The sequence below is a fragment of the Populus alba genome, chromosome 4 (genome assembly GCF_005239225.2).
Source record: "Populus alba chromosome 4, ASM523922v2, whole genome shotgun sequence".
In the NCBI taxonomy this organism is placed as follows: Eukaryota; Viridiplantae; Streptophyta; class Magnoliopsida; order Malpighiales; family Salicaceae; genus Populus; species Populus alba.
In genome coordinates, this window is record NC_133287.1 from 21,814,755 (window position 1) to 21,828,156 (window position 13,402).

Genomic DNA, 13,402 nt, shown 5'->3' on the forward strand with positions numbered 1-13,402 from the left:
TTTCCCATTGTTGTTCTTCATATGCATTACGGAAGCTTGAAAAACTTTTCTTTTTTGTTCACTTTGCTAGTTTTCTCCTTCCACTGACGCTGTTTTCCAACTTTTTAATAGTAAGCTTACAGTATATTTTATTGGTTGTTTTTAAAAAAGTTTTTACTTGTAAATATATTAAAATAATATTATTAAAATTTAATTTTAATATTAATATATCAAAATAATTTGAAAATATAAAAATAATTAATTTAAAGTAAAAAAAAATATTTTTAAAATACAAAAACAAATAGGCTCTTAGTATGTATTTGTTATTGCGATAGTTTTTTCCTATTATAATTTAAAATATAAAATTTAAAAGGTTATAAATTATAGTTTTTTTAATTCAAAATTGAAAAAAAAAGTTTTTAATAAAATTTATATAAAACTATAATATATATATATATATATATATATATAATTTATGTTTGGTATTGTGATAGTTTTTGTGGTTGTGGTTTGAAAAAAAAAATGTTTTACAAAAAGTACTTTTGGATGAGGCTGGTTTGATATTTATAAATATTTGATTAAAACTGTAAGATCTCACATCGACGGGTGAGGGATGTGTTGCTGACTTTATTAGTAGTGCTGGTGCTAACATGTTGAACGCGTTTTGAGGCGTCAGGCTCAGAAGTGGGCTCGCGTCACCAGGAACAAAACCGCGAGGGCGGTAAGGCCCAAAGCGGACAATATTCAGCATGTTGGGCCGGGCTATTACATTTGGTATCAGAGCCGACCTCACTGGCTGTCCGGTTGTGCCGACGAGGTCGTCGAGCTCCTTAAGGGGGGTGGATTGTAAGATCCCACATCGGCGGGTGAGGGATGTGTTGCTGGCCTTATTAGTAGTGCCGGTGCTAACATGTTGAACGCGTTTTAGGGCGTCAAGCTCAGAAGTGAGCTCGCGTCACCAGGAACAAAACCGTGAGGGCGGTAAGGCTCAAAGCGGACAATATTCAGCATGTTGGGCCGGGCTGTTACAAAAACTGTGATTGAAATTGAACTTGAACAAAAAATAATTTAATATGTTTGGTCAAAAATACTTTTCAAATTAAGGTTATATATATAACCTCACGTTACAAAAGTGAATAGTGCCAACAAAGCAACTAAATCTTAATTTTTTTAAAATTGTGTTTTATTAATTTTTTTTTTGGTTCTATATTTGAAAAATACCGATTTAAATTTTACCAAACACAACTAATTTATGACTTATTTTTAAAATACAGCAGCTGCCGTGTAGAAAATCACATGACACCACATAATACCGTACAACAAAAACAAATTAAGTTGTAATGGACCCTGTTTGTTTGCTGGAAAGTAGTTTTCTTTTGAAAAAATGAATTCCGAGAAAGTGAATTATTTTTCAATATTTGGTAGTGTAATAAAAAAATAAGTTGGAAAACACTTTCTAGTATTTGTGTTATGTCATGGAAAATGAGCTGAAAAAATAACTTATTAATATTTTATTTTTTTCAAGTTTATTAAAATAATGAGGAACAAATCTTATAAATTAAAAGGTTGAATGATAACGAATTGAAAAAAAAATATAATTTCATAAATTATCTCAAATAAAAATAAATAATAATTAAAATAATAGAGATCAAATCTAAAAAATAAAACAAAAATAAAAGATGAAGAAATTAAAATAATAACAATTAATATTTTATAAATTATTTCAAATAAAATAAGTAATAATTAAAATAATAAGGACTAAATTTGATAGATAAAAAATTTTAATAAAAAAATGATAAGGGAAAAGTAAATAACAATTATAAAAATGAGGACCAAAGTTAATATAAAAATTAAACTTTAAGAGGTAAAATTGAAAAATAAATATTCAAAATAAAATTATATATAGCAATCAAAAGTTTGAGGACCGGAAATTTTGATATAATCAGCAAATAATATGACATTTCTAAAATTTTTTACAATTTTTAAAAAGTGTTTTTCATCCAAATTTTCCAGGAAATATTTTCCCGAAAACTAAACTAAATTTTCTTTTGACTAGAAATTGTTTTCCATTGATCAATTTTATTAATAGCAAACAAACAATGGAAATAAATCACTTTTCAGGAAATAAATATAGCCTTGGACTTGATTGAAAGTTCTGAAAAATTGGTGTACTTAAGCAAAGCTAATTAAAGTCTATGTACTAGATTGAAAATATATGTAAAATCAATGTACCATAATAAGCCCTTGACTAGAAGAGCCTTTCATTTCAGTCTCTTCGAAAAGAAATACCTAAACCCCCTCCAAAACCCTAGCATAGCTATGGCGCAACGACTGCTCCGACTCCGTCGAGCCCTAACCCCACTCTCTTCTACTCGGCAACGCCCTCCTCTCTCCACTCCTATCGCAATCGCACCACCAGCCGCACAGACGCCCCCAATCATTTCTCAATGGCGGGGATTCTCGGGAACGAGAGAGTCAATGATGTCGACGACTGGTATAGCAGTGAAACAGTACAAGGTATACGAGGATGGAAACGAAATCGTTAAGAACACAATTCTGTTCGAAGGAAACGAATACATTCACTGGCTGGTGACTGTTGATTTCCCAAAAGAACCCAAACCCTCTACTGAAGAAATGGTCGCTGCTTTTGAACGCATCTGTGCCCAGGGACTCAACATCAGGTTTCATTTTTTTTTGCTTTTTGTTATAATTTATTAGTTTAATTTTAATGGCGTGATGTTTTTTCAGTATTGAGGAGGCGAAGAAGAGAATGTATGCTTGTAGCACAACTATTTATCAAGGGTTTCAGGTATCGATTACGCACCAAGAGGCCGAAAAGTTTAAAGGCAGGTGCTAGCTCTTGACAGTGGAACAAACGAGACCTTTTGAATGTAAACAAATTCACTTCAAAACTAACTATAGGAAAGCCATCTCCATCCCTTCAATCAAACGCATTTACATCACTTTCGTATCTTCTGTCAAGCGCAACCATACATCTGTGTTTCTTGCATTCTGAATTTCCACCTGTTTTTGTGCATTGTTATTGCTGTTGTTGTCCTGAATGCTTGCTTACTGACTTGTCATATGTGATGATGCTTAACAGGTGTTCCAGGGGTTGTTTTTGTATCACCAGATTCGCGAGTAATCAAGGAAAATGGAGGTCATTTTTTTCTCCTTTTGATTGAAATATCTTCGTTCAATTTAATTGTTGAAATGCATTCTAGTATATTGTCTGTTATTCTACTCTTTTAAGGTAATATTAACCCTTTCATTCGGGTCACTTGGCTATTACACAATTAGTTAAAAGCAAGTCTGCTAGTGGTTAGTTCAATTATTGAATTAAACTCATTTGATTTACTTTGCAGGAGAGAAGTATAAAAATGGAGTAATCACTCCGAGACCACCCCCAGTTCAATTTCAGAGAGGGGGGGAAAGGCGCCGTGATCCAGGTAGAATTCCACCTAGATTTGACCAGCCAGAAAGTCCAATTCCAAATTATCAAGGGCCGCAACCCCAGTATAGTCAGCAAGGGCATATGCAAGGAGGTGGTAGTAATTACGGGTCTCAACAAAATCGTCCACCACAGAAAAATCATGGTCCTCCAGGGCTAGGAGGAACGGTGCCGATGAACAATAGGGATTATGCCACTGGCGGGGGGAACACATATCCAGGACAGCAAGGTTACAACGAAGGACAGCAGGGAAGTCATTACCCCCCAGGACAGCAAGGTTACAACGAAGGACAGCAGGGAAGTCATTACCCCCCAGGACAGCGAGTTTACAACCAAGGACAGCAGGGGAATCATTATGACCCAGACCAAAGGAGCTTTCCACAAGGAGATTGGAGGGATCATGGATATCCTGGGAAAAGAGATTATAGGGGAGACAACTGGAATTATTCTCCTACCCATGGTGGAAACTATGGGCAAGGTGGAAATACTAGCTATGGACAATGTCACCCAGGTGAAGGTCAGAGGTCCGCACAAATGGAGCTGAGGGGCATGCAAGGAGAGCAAGGGAACCGTGCACCAATGGGACAACCAGGGTGGTCAAACCAAGTAAGGCACTCCCCCCATTAAGTGATTAACTGGGACCCTTTTTTTCTGTTTTTAGATTATCCATAGGTGGTTTCATAGTGCAGGTGAGGATGGAGAATGGTTTACTGACCTTACATGCACGCATGACTTGTAGATTTGTTTATGGGAAGATAGATTAAAATGTCATCTTGTGGAGCTAGGTTAGCCCATGACTGGTTACAAGTTAGATAACAGGGAAGGTTTATCATCAAAAATCTTGTGATTACTATTCTTCAATTACCAATAAATCTCTTGGGAAACTCTTCGTGCTTGAAAATGAATTACACTGCTGAAATGTGAGGAGAAGTTGAACACAATAAGTTTTTGAAAAGGAACAGCTTTAATTAAGAATTGATTCCCTTTTTCCCTTCACCATATCATCTTATTTCTCTTGTTTTTATTGGGTTGTGCAACTCCAGTACAGTCAGCAAGGGCACATGCAAGGAGGGGGTAGTTGCTATGGGTCTCCACAAAATGATCCATCACAGCAAGATCATGGTCCTCCAGTGCTAGGAGGAAGGATGCCAATGAACAATAGGGATTATGCCACTGGAGGAAGGAAAATGTATCCGGGACAGCAAGGTTACTTCCAAGGACAGCAGGGAAATCATTACCCCCCAGGACAGCAAGGTCACAACCAAGGACATCATGGAAATCGTTATTCCTCAGGTCAGCAAGGTTACAACCAAGAACAGCAGGGAAATCATTACCCACCAGGACAGCAAGGTTACAACCCAGGACAGCATGGAAATCGTTATCCCCCAGGTCAGCAAGGTTACAACCAAGAACAGCATGGAAATCATTACCCCCCAGGACAGCAAGGTTACAACCCAGGACAGCATGGAAATCGTTATCCCCCAGGTCAGCAAGGTTACTTCCAAGAACAGCAGGGAAACCGATACCCCCCAGGACAGCAAGGTTACAACCAAGGACAGCAGGGAAATCATTATGACCCAGACCAAAGGAGCTTTCCACAAGGAGATTGGAGGGATCATGGATCTCCTGGGCAAAGAGATTATAGGGGAGACAACTGGAATTATTCTCCCACCCATGGTGGAAACTATGGGCAAGGTGGAAATACTAGCTATGGACAACGTCACCCAGGAGAAGGTCAGAGGTCCGCACAAATTGAGCAGAGGAGCATGCAAGCAGAGCAAGGGAACCATGCACCATTGGGACAACCAGGGTGGTCAAAACAAGTAAGGCACCCTCCATTAAGTGATTAACTTGAACCTTTTTTTTCTCAGTTTTTAGATTATCCATAGGTGGTTTCATAGTGCAGGTGAGGACAAAGAATGGTTTACTGACCTTACATGCATGCATGACTTGTAGATTTGTTTATGGGAAGATAGATTAAAATGTCATCTTGTGTAGCTAGGTTAGTCCTTGACTGCTTACAGGTTAGATTACTGGAAAATTTTATCATCAAGAGTTTTGTGGTTACTATTCTTCAATTACCAATAGTCTCCTGGGAAACTCTGCATGCTTGAAAGTGAAGTGCACAGCTGAAATGTGAGGAGAAGTTGAACACAATCAGTTTTTGTGAAAATGAACAACTTTAAGAAAGAGTTCATTCCTTTTTGGCCTTCACCATATCATCTTATTTCTCTATTTATTTGTGTGGCAATAAAATGGATTTTCATCAAAAAAGTTTTTGTCAAAATTTCTATTTTTATAAGTGTTTTCGTTTTCTTTTTATATTTTAAGAAAACATCTCTTTTATTAGCAGAATGTTTTATTGAATAAAAATGAAGATAATTAGGAAAAAAAATTAGAAAAAATTCTATTGATTTGAAATGTATATCTCAATCAAAACTTCATTTTCTTATTCATGTCTCTTTCTTAAACAATTTTAAGAAGTATTTGTTTTTGAATTAAAACTTATCCTAAGAATGTTTGAATAAAATAAAATCATAAATTAATATTTTTTTAGGTGAAATATAAAAAAATATAAATTTTGAGAAATTTCAATCTTTTAATTCCTTGAGCATTTTGAAAAGTTTAATACTTCAAAATAATAATAATTTTTTACATATAAAACTCATAAAAATAAATATATAAATAAACTAGCCATTTTATTGAGGAAAAAATAAAAACCTAATAATATTATATAAAATGATTTATTTTGTAAAATAGATTTTTTTTATTACTTCAATTTTTTTTTTATCCATTTATTTTGAAATCTAGGAGTATTTTCTTTTTTCTTTTAGAAACATGAGAGACAAATCATATATTGGATATACTAAATTTAGAGTAATATATTTCTTCAGTAGGCATTTGTTTCTTTTCTTTTTTTCTTTGTTGTTGTATGAGTTTTATCTTGGAATTTATGGGATTTCGGTGTAGCTTTATGGAAGCTTGAATTTTTGCTAATCTTAAACAGACTTAGTTATTATCATTGATTTGTCTGGCATCTAAACGTCCCCTGTAAATTATATTCAAGATTATTAATCTGCATAGATGTTTTGTGGTTTGTACCATGTTTGTTCTTTCAACTGTGATGCCTTTATGTGCATACATGGTGGTAGTGAATGCCGGGTGGTTGTGTACATATTTTTGTCTTCAAACTGATCATTTTGTTCCTAATCTTTTTTTCCTCACATTTCAGCAAGGGAAAGATTCCTGGTGCCAACTTCCAGAGACTGCAAGCTCTGCCTAACGCTTTTGATGCACTCAAGTAAGAATACTGAGTTGCCATATTTTATGAATGTTTGTGATGTTGTATGGTCCGTCTGCAAAACAGTAAATTTCACAAGCTTTATGATGTTAGCTTCTGATTGATCAACTTTGGATCTAGTTTTGGCAAATATAGGTGCCTTGACAATTTGGTGTTTGCCAAGTTAACAAGACAGAATAGGTACGGAAACTAATGTTCCTCGAAAGACTCAATCTATTGCAATTCAGGATACAAAGGAACTTATTTTATTTGCATGGTGAATTGGATATATTGATTTTAGGACAATGAAGTTTCATGTTAAGGACAATGATTTTCTTGGGGCGCATCTTATTAGAGTAGTGGAGATACCAGTTGAGACGATCATTTCAGGAGAGAGGAAAAGAGCTAGATATATTTTGATACTTAATCATCCCAACCTCTTTGCTAGTATTGAGCTTTTCTAAGTGTCGTGCTGCTATTCTTCTTAACATTGCTGCCAAACTTCACCCTAGAAATGGGAATAATGTAAGAGGAAAAGAGCTGAGAATAAAGGTGGAAGATGAATTCTTAGATTAACTAATGATGAGTAAAAATAGTGAAGGAATTCTCTCCAAATCTGTTCAGATATTTTCATAAAGGGAAAGATGCCTAATGTTGACTTTGGAGAATTTAAACACATACCAAAGAAATTATGATCATCATTGTGTCTCTCTTACAGGTATTCCGATCTATTGATTCAGGATCTGTGAAGGGATTTCCAAATTCCACTCAAGAAGCCGTGGCTCAAGTTCGAACTAGCTTTATGCAGTACTTGCTAACATTAACCAGTTTGTGCTTCTAGTTTTATGTTTATGTGATATCATTCCAGACCTGCTCCAATAACTTATCTCCTTTTTCTGCAGAATCTTGTATTAGGAAAGAATTTGAAAGCAGACAAGAGCATTCATACAGCATATGTAAAGGCAATAAGATCAACTGAACACTTCATATACAAAGAGAATCAATACTTTCCTGGATCTTCCTAGCTATCATTGGCCATCATACAAAAATGCAGGTACAGAAAGCATCAAGTTACTGCCTTTCCATGCCAAATGTGAAGAAATTTATTGAATGCTGACTACTGATTAAATCGACACTAAAAATCACAGAGTATCTCATGCAAGACATTAAGGTGTTTTAGTTTTTGTTTTGCTGTTTAGTTGGATATCTGATGAGGAAATTTCTCTGACTTCATCTCTGTGAACAGGAAGCTGATAACTTATTATTGTAAATACAGCTAAATGTTTTCCCATGGTTTTGTGAAATTTTATAGATTATATTATTTTGCAATGCTCTCATAATGTTTGGGATAGTCTGGTTATTTTTAAAATAATTTCTTTTATCATATTAATATCTTATATAATGATTTTATCAAAACAATATACTAATTGATATGATTATCTTTATTTTTATTATTCTTGTTGAATTTAAATTAATATATTAAAAAATTCAGATAATGTCTATTGACTCCAATTTCTAAAGTCAACCAAAATATTAATAATCTAAATAATTTCCTTGCAAGCGCAGAACATATTTTACGTTCCACTTATTTGATCAAAACAGGCTCATTTATCAATTGAAATAAATTAAGAAAAAAATATTATGACAGGAAAAAACAAAACAAAAAAAAAATGGATATGCGCAAATAATCTATCCTACATTCTCGATGCATGTTTAATATAAAAAATATATTTTATAGTTATATTATATGATTTCATCATTTAATTGAAAAATAATAAGTGTGTAAGTGAAGCATAACACGATTATTGTATTATCATAAACTCTTAAATGATATAGGGAGCTTAACTTGAGTTAAGCTAATCAAATTGAGTTAACTTGCTAATCCTTTTGATCATGGATATAAGATAAAGATCACCCTATAAAAAAAAAAGAAAAAAAATATATACTAATTTTCAATCAATTAAATATTAAAGGTTAAAATTAAAAAAAAAATCGATTTAAAAAAAATTAAATGTTGAAGGATCTATTTAATAATAAAAAAAAAAAAGAGAGAGAGAGAAATGATAACCCTATTAACAAGCAAAATGAAAAAAAAAAAATTTAAGTTCAATTTCTTGCAAATAAAATGTTAAAAAATGAAATTTTAAAAAAAATATAATTCAAAAAAAGTTTAAAAAACTTGACATGAGCTCACTAGGGTTAACATGCAAAATTTACGAATTAGCATGAAACCAAGATAATCTTGTAAAAAAAAAAAAATATAAAGCTCAATCATAAAAAAAATCTAATGTTGAAAAATAAAACTAATTTAAAAAAAAACACAAAAAAAAGATCCTATTTAACTTAAGTTAACTCGTTAACCCCACGATCATGTGCATAGAATTGAAATAACCCCATGAAAAGGAAAATAAAAAAAAAAGCACAAAGACTAGTTTCCAATAAATCAAATATTAAAAGATGTAATTGATAAAAAATAATATATTTTAAAAAAATCTAAAAAATGAACAAAATCAATATACGTTAATTTTCAAATTTGTGACCATAGTCATGAGTTCGAGACTAGTGCTAAGGAAAACAAACCTTTAAAAAATAATAAAGCAAAACCTTTGATAAAAAAATATTTAAGGATGAAATTAAAAAAAAATACAATAAAAAAAGATTAAAAGCAAATAATAACAAAAAAAAATAAAGACTAATTTTAACATAAAAAAAATTAAATCAAATGTTAAGAGATGAAATTGAAAACAAATTTTAATTATAAAAGGATAAAAAAAAATAGGACTAAATTTTATATAAAAATAAAAAATAAAGGATATAATTAAAAAAAAAATAAAAATAAAATAAAATAATTATAATCAAAATAATAAAAATTAAAATTGAACAAAAAAAAAACAACAAAACTCCTTTATCTAACCACTGAAAAGATACTTCCGATATAACCGCAGAAGACGGTGTTTTGTCATCATACAGTAATATCTCATGTATTGTCTAATTAGATGGCAAAGACTCTCCATTTGCGCCATGTCATCATACAATATCTGATGTATTGTCTAAACTCTAAACATGGCAAAGACTCTCCGGCGCGTGTGTAGCACATGTAACAATATTACAAATTTGTTAAATAATAAACGTTTCGAAACACATTTCCAAAGGCTAGAGTAAAAAAAAAAAAAAACTAATAGAGAGAGAGAGAGTCTAGAGCCTCTCATAAACCCCCTCCAAAATCCTAGCATAGCCATGGCGCAACGACTACTCCGCCTCCGTCGAACCCTAACCCCTCTCTCTTCAACTCGGCAACGGCGCCCCTCTCTCCCCGCGCCTATGGAAATCGCACCACCAGCCGCACAGGCGCCCTCAATCATTTCTCAATGGCGGGGATTCTCGGGAACGAGAGTATCGATGATGTCGACGGCTGCAATAGCAGAGAAACAGTACTGGGTATACGAGAATTTAGGCGAAATCACTGAGAACAAAACTCTGTTCGAAGGCTGCGCTTACAATTACTGGCTGGTGACTGTTGATTTCCCCAAAGAAGAACCCAAACCCTCGCCTCGAGAAATGATCGCTGCTTATGAACGCATCTGTGCCCAGGGACTCAACAGCAGGTTTCATTTTTTATTTTTTGTTATAATTTTTTAATTTAATTTTAATGGCGTAATGTGTTTTCAGTATTGAGGAGGCGAAGAGGAGAATATATGCTTGTAGCACAACTACTTTTCAAGGGTTTCAGGTTTTGATGACGGAACAAGAGTCCGAAAAATTTAGAGGTAGTGTTAGCTTTTAGTCACCGTCTCTAGACAGAAGAGACAATGGGAGAATGGAGACCTTTTTTCTTTCTATTTTGAAAGTATACAATTTCACTCCAAAACTAGCTATAGAAGAGCTGTCTCCGCCCCCATCAATCAAACACATTAAAATCACTTTTGTATCTGCCCCTTCTGTCAAACGCAACCACATATGATGATGGTTTCTTGCATTCTGAATTTCCATCTGTTTTTGTGCATTTTTATTGTTGTTGTTGTTGTTGTCGTCGTCCTGAATGCTTGCTGACTGACTTTCTCTAAACAGACGTTCCGAGGGTTGTTTTTGTGTTACCAGATTCTCCCGGAAACAAGGAATATGAAGGTCATTTTTGTCTCCTTGTGATTGAAATTTCTTCATTCAATTTCATTGTTGAAATGCGTTGTAGTATATGGTCTATTATTCTACTCTTTTAAGGTAGTGTTATGGCTGTTACACAATTAGTTAAAAGCAAGTCTGATAGTGGTTCAATCAACTGGTGAATTAAAATCATTTGATGTACTTTGCAGGAGACGAGTATGAACATAGAATGATCACTCCGGGACCAACCACAGTTCAATTTCAGAGAGGGGGAGAAAGATGCCGTGACCAGGGTAGAATTCCACCTAGATTTGACCAGCGAGGTAGTCCAATTCCAAGTAATCAAGGGCGGCAACCCCAGAATTGTCAGCAAGGACGAATGCCAGGAGGTGGCGGTAATTACAGGTCTCAACAAAATGGTCCACCACAGCAAAATCACGATCCTCCAGGGCTAGGAGGAAGGATGCCGATGAACAATAGGGATTATGTCCCTGGAGGAAATAACATGTATCCAGGACAACAAGGAAATCATGATCCCCCAGGACAGCAAAGTTACAACCATGGACAGCAGCGAAATCATTACCCCCCAAGAGGTGGTGGAAATCATGATCCCCTCGGACAGCAAGGTTACAACCATGGACAACAGCGAAATCATTACCCCCAAGGACAAGGTTACAACCAAGGACAGCAGGGAAGTCATTATGCCCCAGACCAAAGGAGCTTTCCACAAGGAGATTGGAGGGATCTTGGATCTCCTGGGCAAAGAGATTATAAGGGAGACAACCGGAATTATTCTCCCACCCATGGTGGAAACTATGGGCAAGGTGGAATTCCACAAAGATTTGACCAGCTAGAAAGTCCAATTCCAAATTATCACGGGCTGCAACCCCAGTATAGTCAGCAAGGGTGTATGCAAGGAGGTGGTAGTAACTACGGATCTCAACAAAATGGTCCACCACAGCAAAATCATGGTCCTCCAGGGCTAGGAGGAAGGATGCTGATGAACAATAGGGATTATGCCCCTGGAGGAAGGAACATGTATCCAGGACAGCAAGGAAATCACGATCCCCCAGGACAGCAAGGTTACAACAAAGGAGAGCAAGGAGGTGGTAGTAACTACAGGTCTCAACAAAATGGTCCACGACAGCAAAATCATCCTCCAGGGCGAGGAAGGATGCCAGTGAACAATAAGGATTATGCCCCTGGGGAAAGGAACACATATCCAGGACAGCAAGGTTACAACCAAGGAGAGCAGAGAAGTCATTACCCCCCAGGACAACAAGGGTACAACCCAGAACAGCAGGGAAATCATTATCCCCCAGGACAAGGTTATAACCAAGGACGGCAGGGAAATCATTACCCCCCAGGACAGCAAGGTTACTTCCAAAGACAGCAGGGAAATCATTATGACCCTGACCAAAGGAGCTTTACACAAGGAGATTGGAGGGATCATGAATCTCCTGGGCAAAGAGATTACAGGGGAGACAACTGGAATTATTCTCCCACCCATGGTGGAAACTATGGGCAAAGTGGAAATAGTAGCTATGGACAACGTAACCCAGGTGAAGGTCAGAGGTCTGCACAAATGGAGCAGGTGGGCATGCAAGGAGAGCAAGGGAACTATGCACCATTGGGACCACCAGGGTGGTCAAACCAAGTAAGGCACACCCCCCCATTAAGTGATTAAACGGAACTTTTTTCTCTCTCAGTTTTTAGATTATCCATAGGTGGTTTCATAGTGCAGGTGAGGATGAAGAATGGTTTACTGACCTTGCATGCATGCAAGCATGACATGTAGATTTGTTTACCGGAAGATAGATTAAAATGTCATCTTGTGTAGCTAGGTTAGCCCCCGACTGCTTACAAGTTAGATTACTGGAAAGCTTTATCATCAAGAGTTCAGTGGTTGCTATTCTTCAATTACCAGCAGATCTCCTGGGAAACTATGCGTGCTTGAAAGTGAAGTACACTGATGAAATGTGAGGAGAAGAAGCTAAACACCATCAGTTTTCGTGAAAATGAACAACTTTAAGAAAGAGTTGATTCCTTTTTGCCCTGCACCATATCATCTTATTTCTCTCGTCTTTATTGGGTTGTGCAGGGAAGAGAATGAGAAGACTGATGGTTCTTTGAGGTGGAAGTGAGAATGGACTTGTAATTCACACTCATCTTTCAATTTTCATTCTCACGAGACACATGAAATGAATTATCGATGTCTGGTTTGGTGAACAGGCTTGCCTTCATGAGACTAGGAAAGTAGGAAAGCGGCATTTTCCCCATCTATTTAACTGCTTGAGCTTTTTGGTGAGGTTGCTTGGTCATGGCATATCTTCTGCCACAAGCGTGCAATCTGTCATCTGTGTTTCAACTTTTTCCTGCCCTTTAATGGAAGTTACTACATAGGGGGTATATGTTGTGGAAAGGATTCCTATCTAATTTATAACAAAAGACGAAAAGGCTTCAACATTATGGATTTGTTTCCAACAAATATATGAATGGATAAATCATATAATGATGAGTTGTGAACGCTAATTAAAAGGGAAAGCGAGGAATTGATTTTCATTGTAAAAAACAACAGATAATTACATGTA

The 13,402-nt window shown here is 35.5% G+C and overlaps 2 protein-coding genes across 6 annotated transcripts; both read left to right on the plus strand.

Annotated features, from left to right (window-relative positions):
* The first annotated feature begins 2,238 nt into the window (after positions 1 to 2,238).
* LOC118038812 (uncharacterized) lies at positions 2,239 to 8,042 on the plus strand. 4 transcript variants are annotated; one of them, XR_012169540.1, is made up of 9 exons: positions 2,239 to 2,660; positions 2,728 to 2,825; positions 3,083 to 3,139; positions 3,345 to 4,036; positions 4,474 to 4,876; positions 4,925 to 5,253; positions 6,663 to 6,731; positions 7,429 to 7,517; positions 7,613 to 8,042. XR_012169540.1 is itself a non-coding variant. In XM_073408449.1 (8 exons), the coding sequence occupies exons 1-7, from the start codon at positions 2,299 to 2,301 to the stop codon at positions 6,711 to 6,713; spliced, it is 1,992 nt and encodes a 663-aa protein (XP_073264550.1). In that variant the 5' UTR covers positions 2,239 to 2,298; the 3' UTR covers positions 6,714 to 6,731; positions 7,429 to 8,042. The 4 variants fall into 4 exon arrangements, 2 of the variants coding, with proteins under 2 accessions (XP_073264550.1, XP_073264551.1); XR_012169541.1 differs by having other exon boundaries at positions 7,429 to 7,497; XM_073408449.1 differs by having other exon boundaries at positions 7,429 to 8,042.
* Positions 8,043 to 9,622: 1,580 nt separating this feature from the next.
* LOC118038813 (uncharacterized) lies at positions 9,623 to 13,280 on the plus strand. 2 transcript variants are annotated; one of them, XM_035045250.2, is made up of 6 exons: positions 9,623 to 10,315; positions 10,380 to 10,477; positions 10,779 to 10,835; positions 11,021 to 11,893; positions 12,047 to 12,468; positions 12,556 to 13,280. In XM_035045250.2, the coding sequence occupies exons 1-6, from the start codon at positions 9,948 to 9,950 to the stop codon at positions 12,607 to 12,609; spliced, it is 1,872 nt and encodes a 623-aa protein (XP_034901141.1). In that variant the 5' UTR covers positions 9,623 to 9,947; the 3' UTR covers positions 12,610 to 13,280. The 2 variants fall into 2 exon arrangements, with proteins under 2 accessions (XP_034901141.1, XP_034901138.1); XM_035045247.2 differs by having other exon boundaries at positions 9,628 to 10,315; positions 11,021 to 12,468.
* The last annotated feature ends 122 nt before the right edge of the window (positions 13,281 to 13,402 follow it).

Excerpts from the sequence above, each read along its gene's own strand:
- LOC118038812 (XM_073408449.1), top strand. The coding sequence starts at position 2,299 with ATGGCGCAACGACTGCTCCGACTCCGTCGAGCCCTAACCCCACTCTCT. Across the intron at positions 3,140-3,344 it reads AGTAATCAAGGAAAATGGAG|GAGAGAAGTATAAAAATGGA; the intron begins GTCATTTTTTTC and ends TTTACTTTGCAG. Across the intron at positions 5,254-6,662 it reads AACCAGGGTGGTCAAAACAA|CAAGGGAAAGATTCCTGGTG; the intron begins GTAAGGCACCCT and ends CTCACATTTCAG.
- LOC118038813 (XM_035045247.2), top strand. The coding sequence starts at position 9,948 with ATGGCGCAACGACTACTCCGCCTCCGTCGAACCCTAACCCCTCTCTCT. Across the intron at positions 10,478-10,778 it reads AGAGTCCGAAAAATTTAGAG|ACGTTCCGAGGGTTGTTTTT; the intron begins GTAGTGTTAGCT and ends TTCTCTAAACAG. Across the intron at positions 10,836-11,020 it reads CGGAAACAAGGAATATGAAG|GAGACGAGTATGAACATAGA; the intron begins GTCATTTTTGTC and ends TGTACTTTGCAG.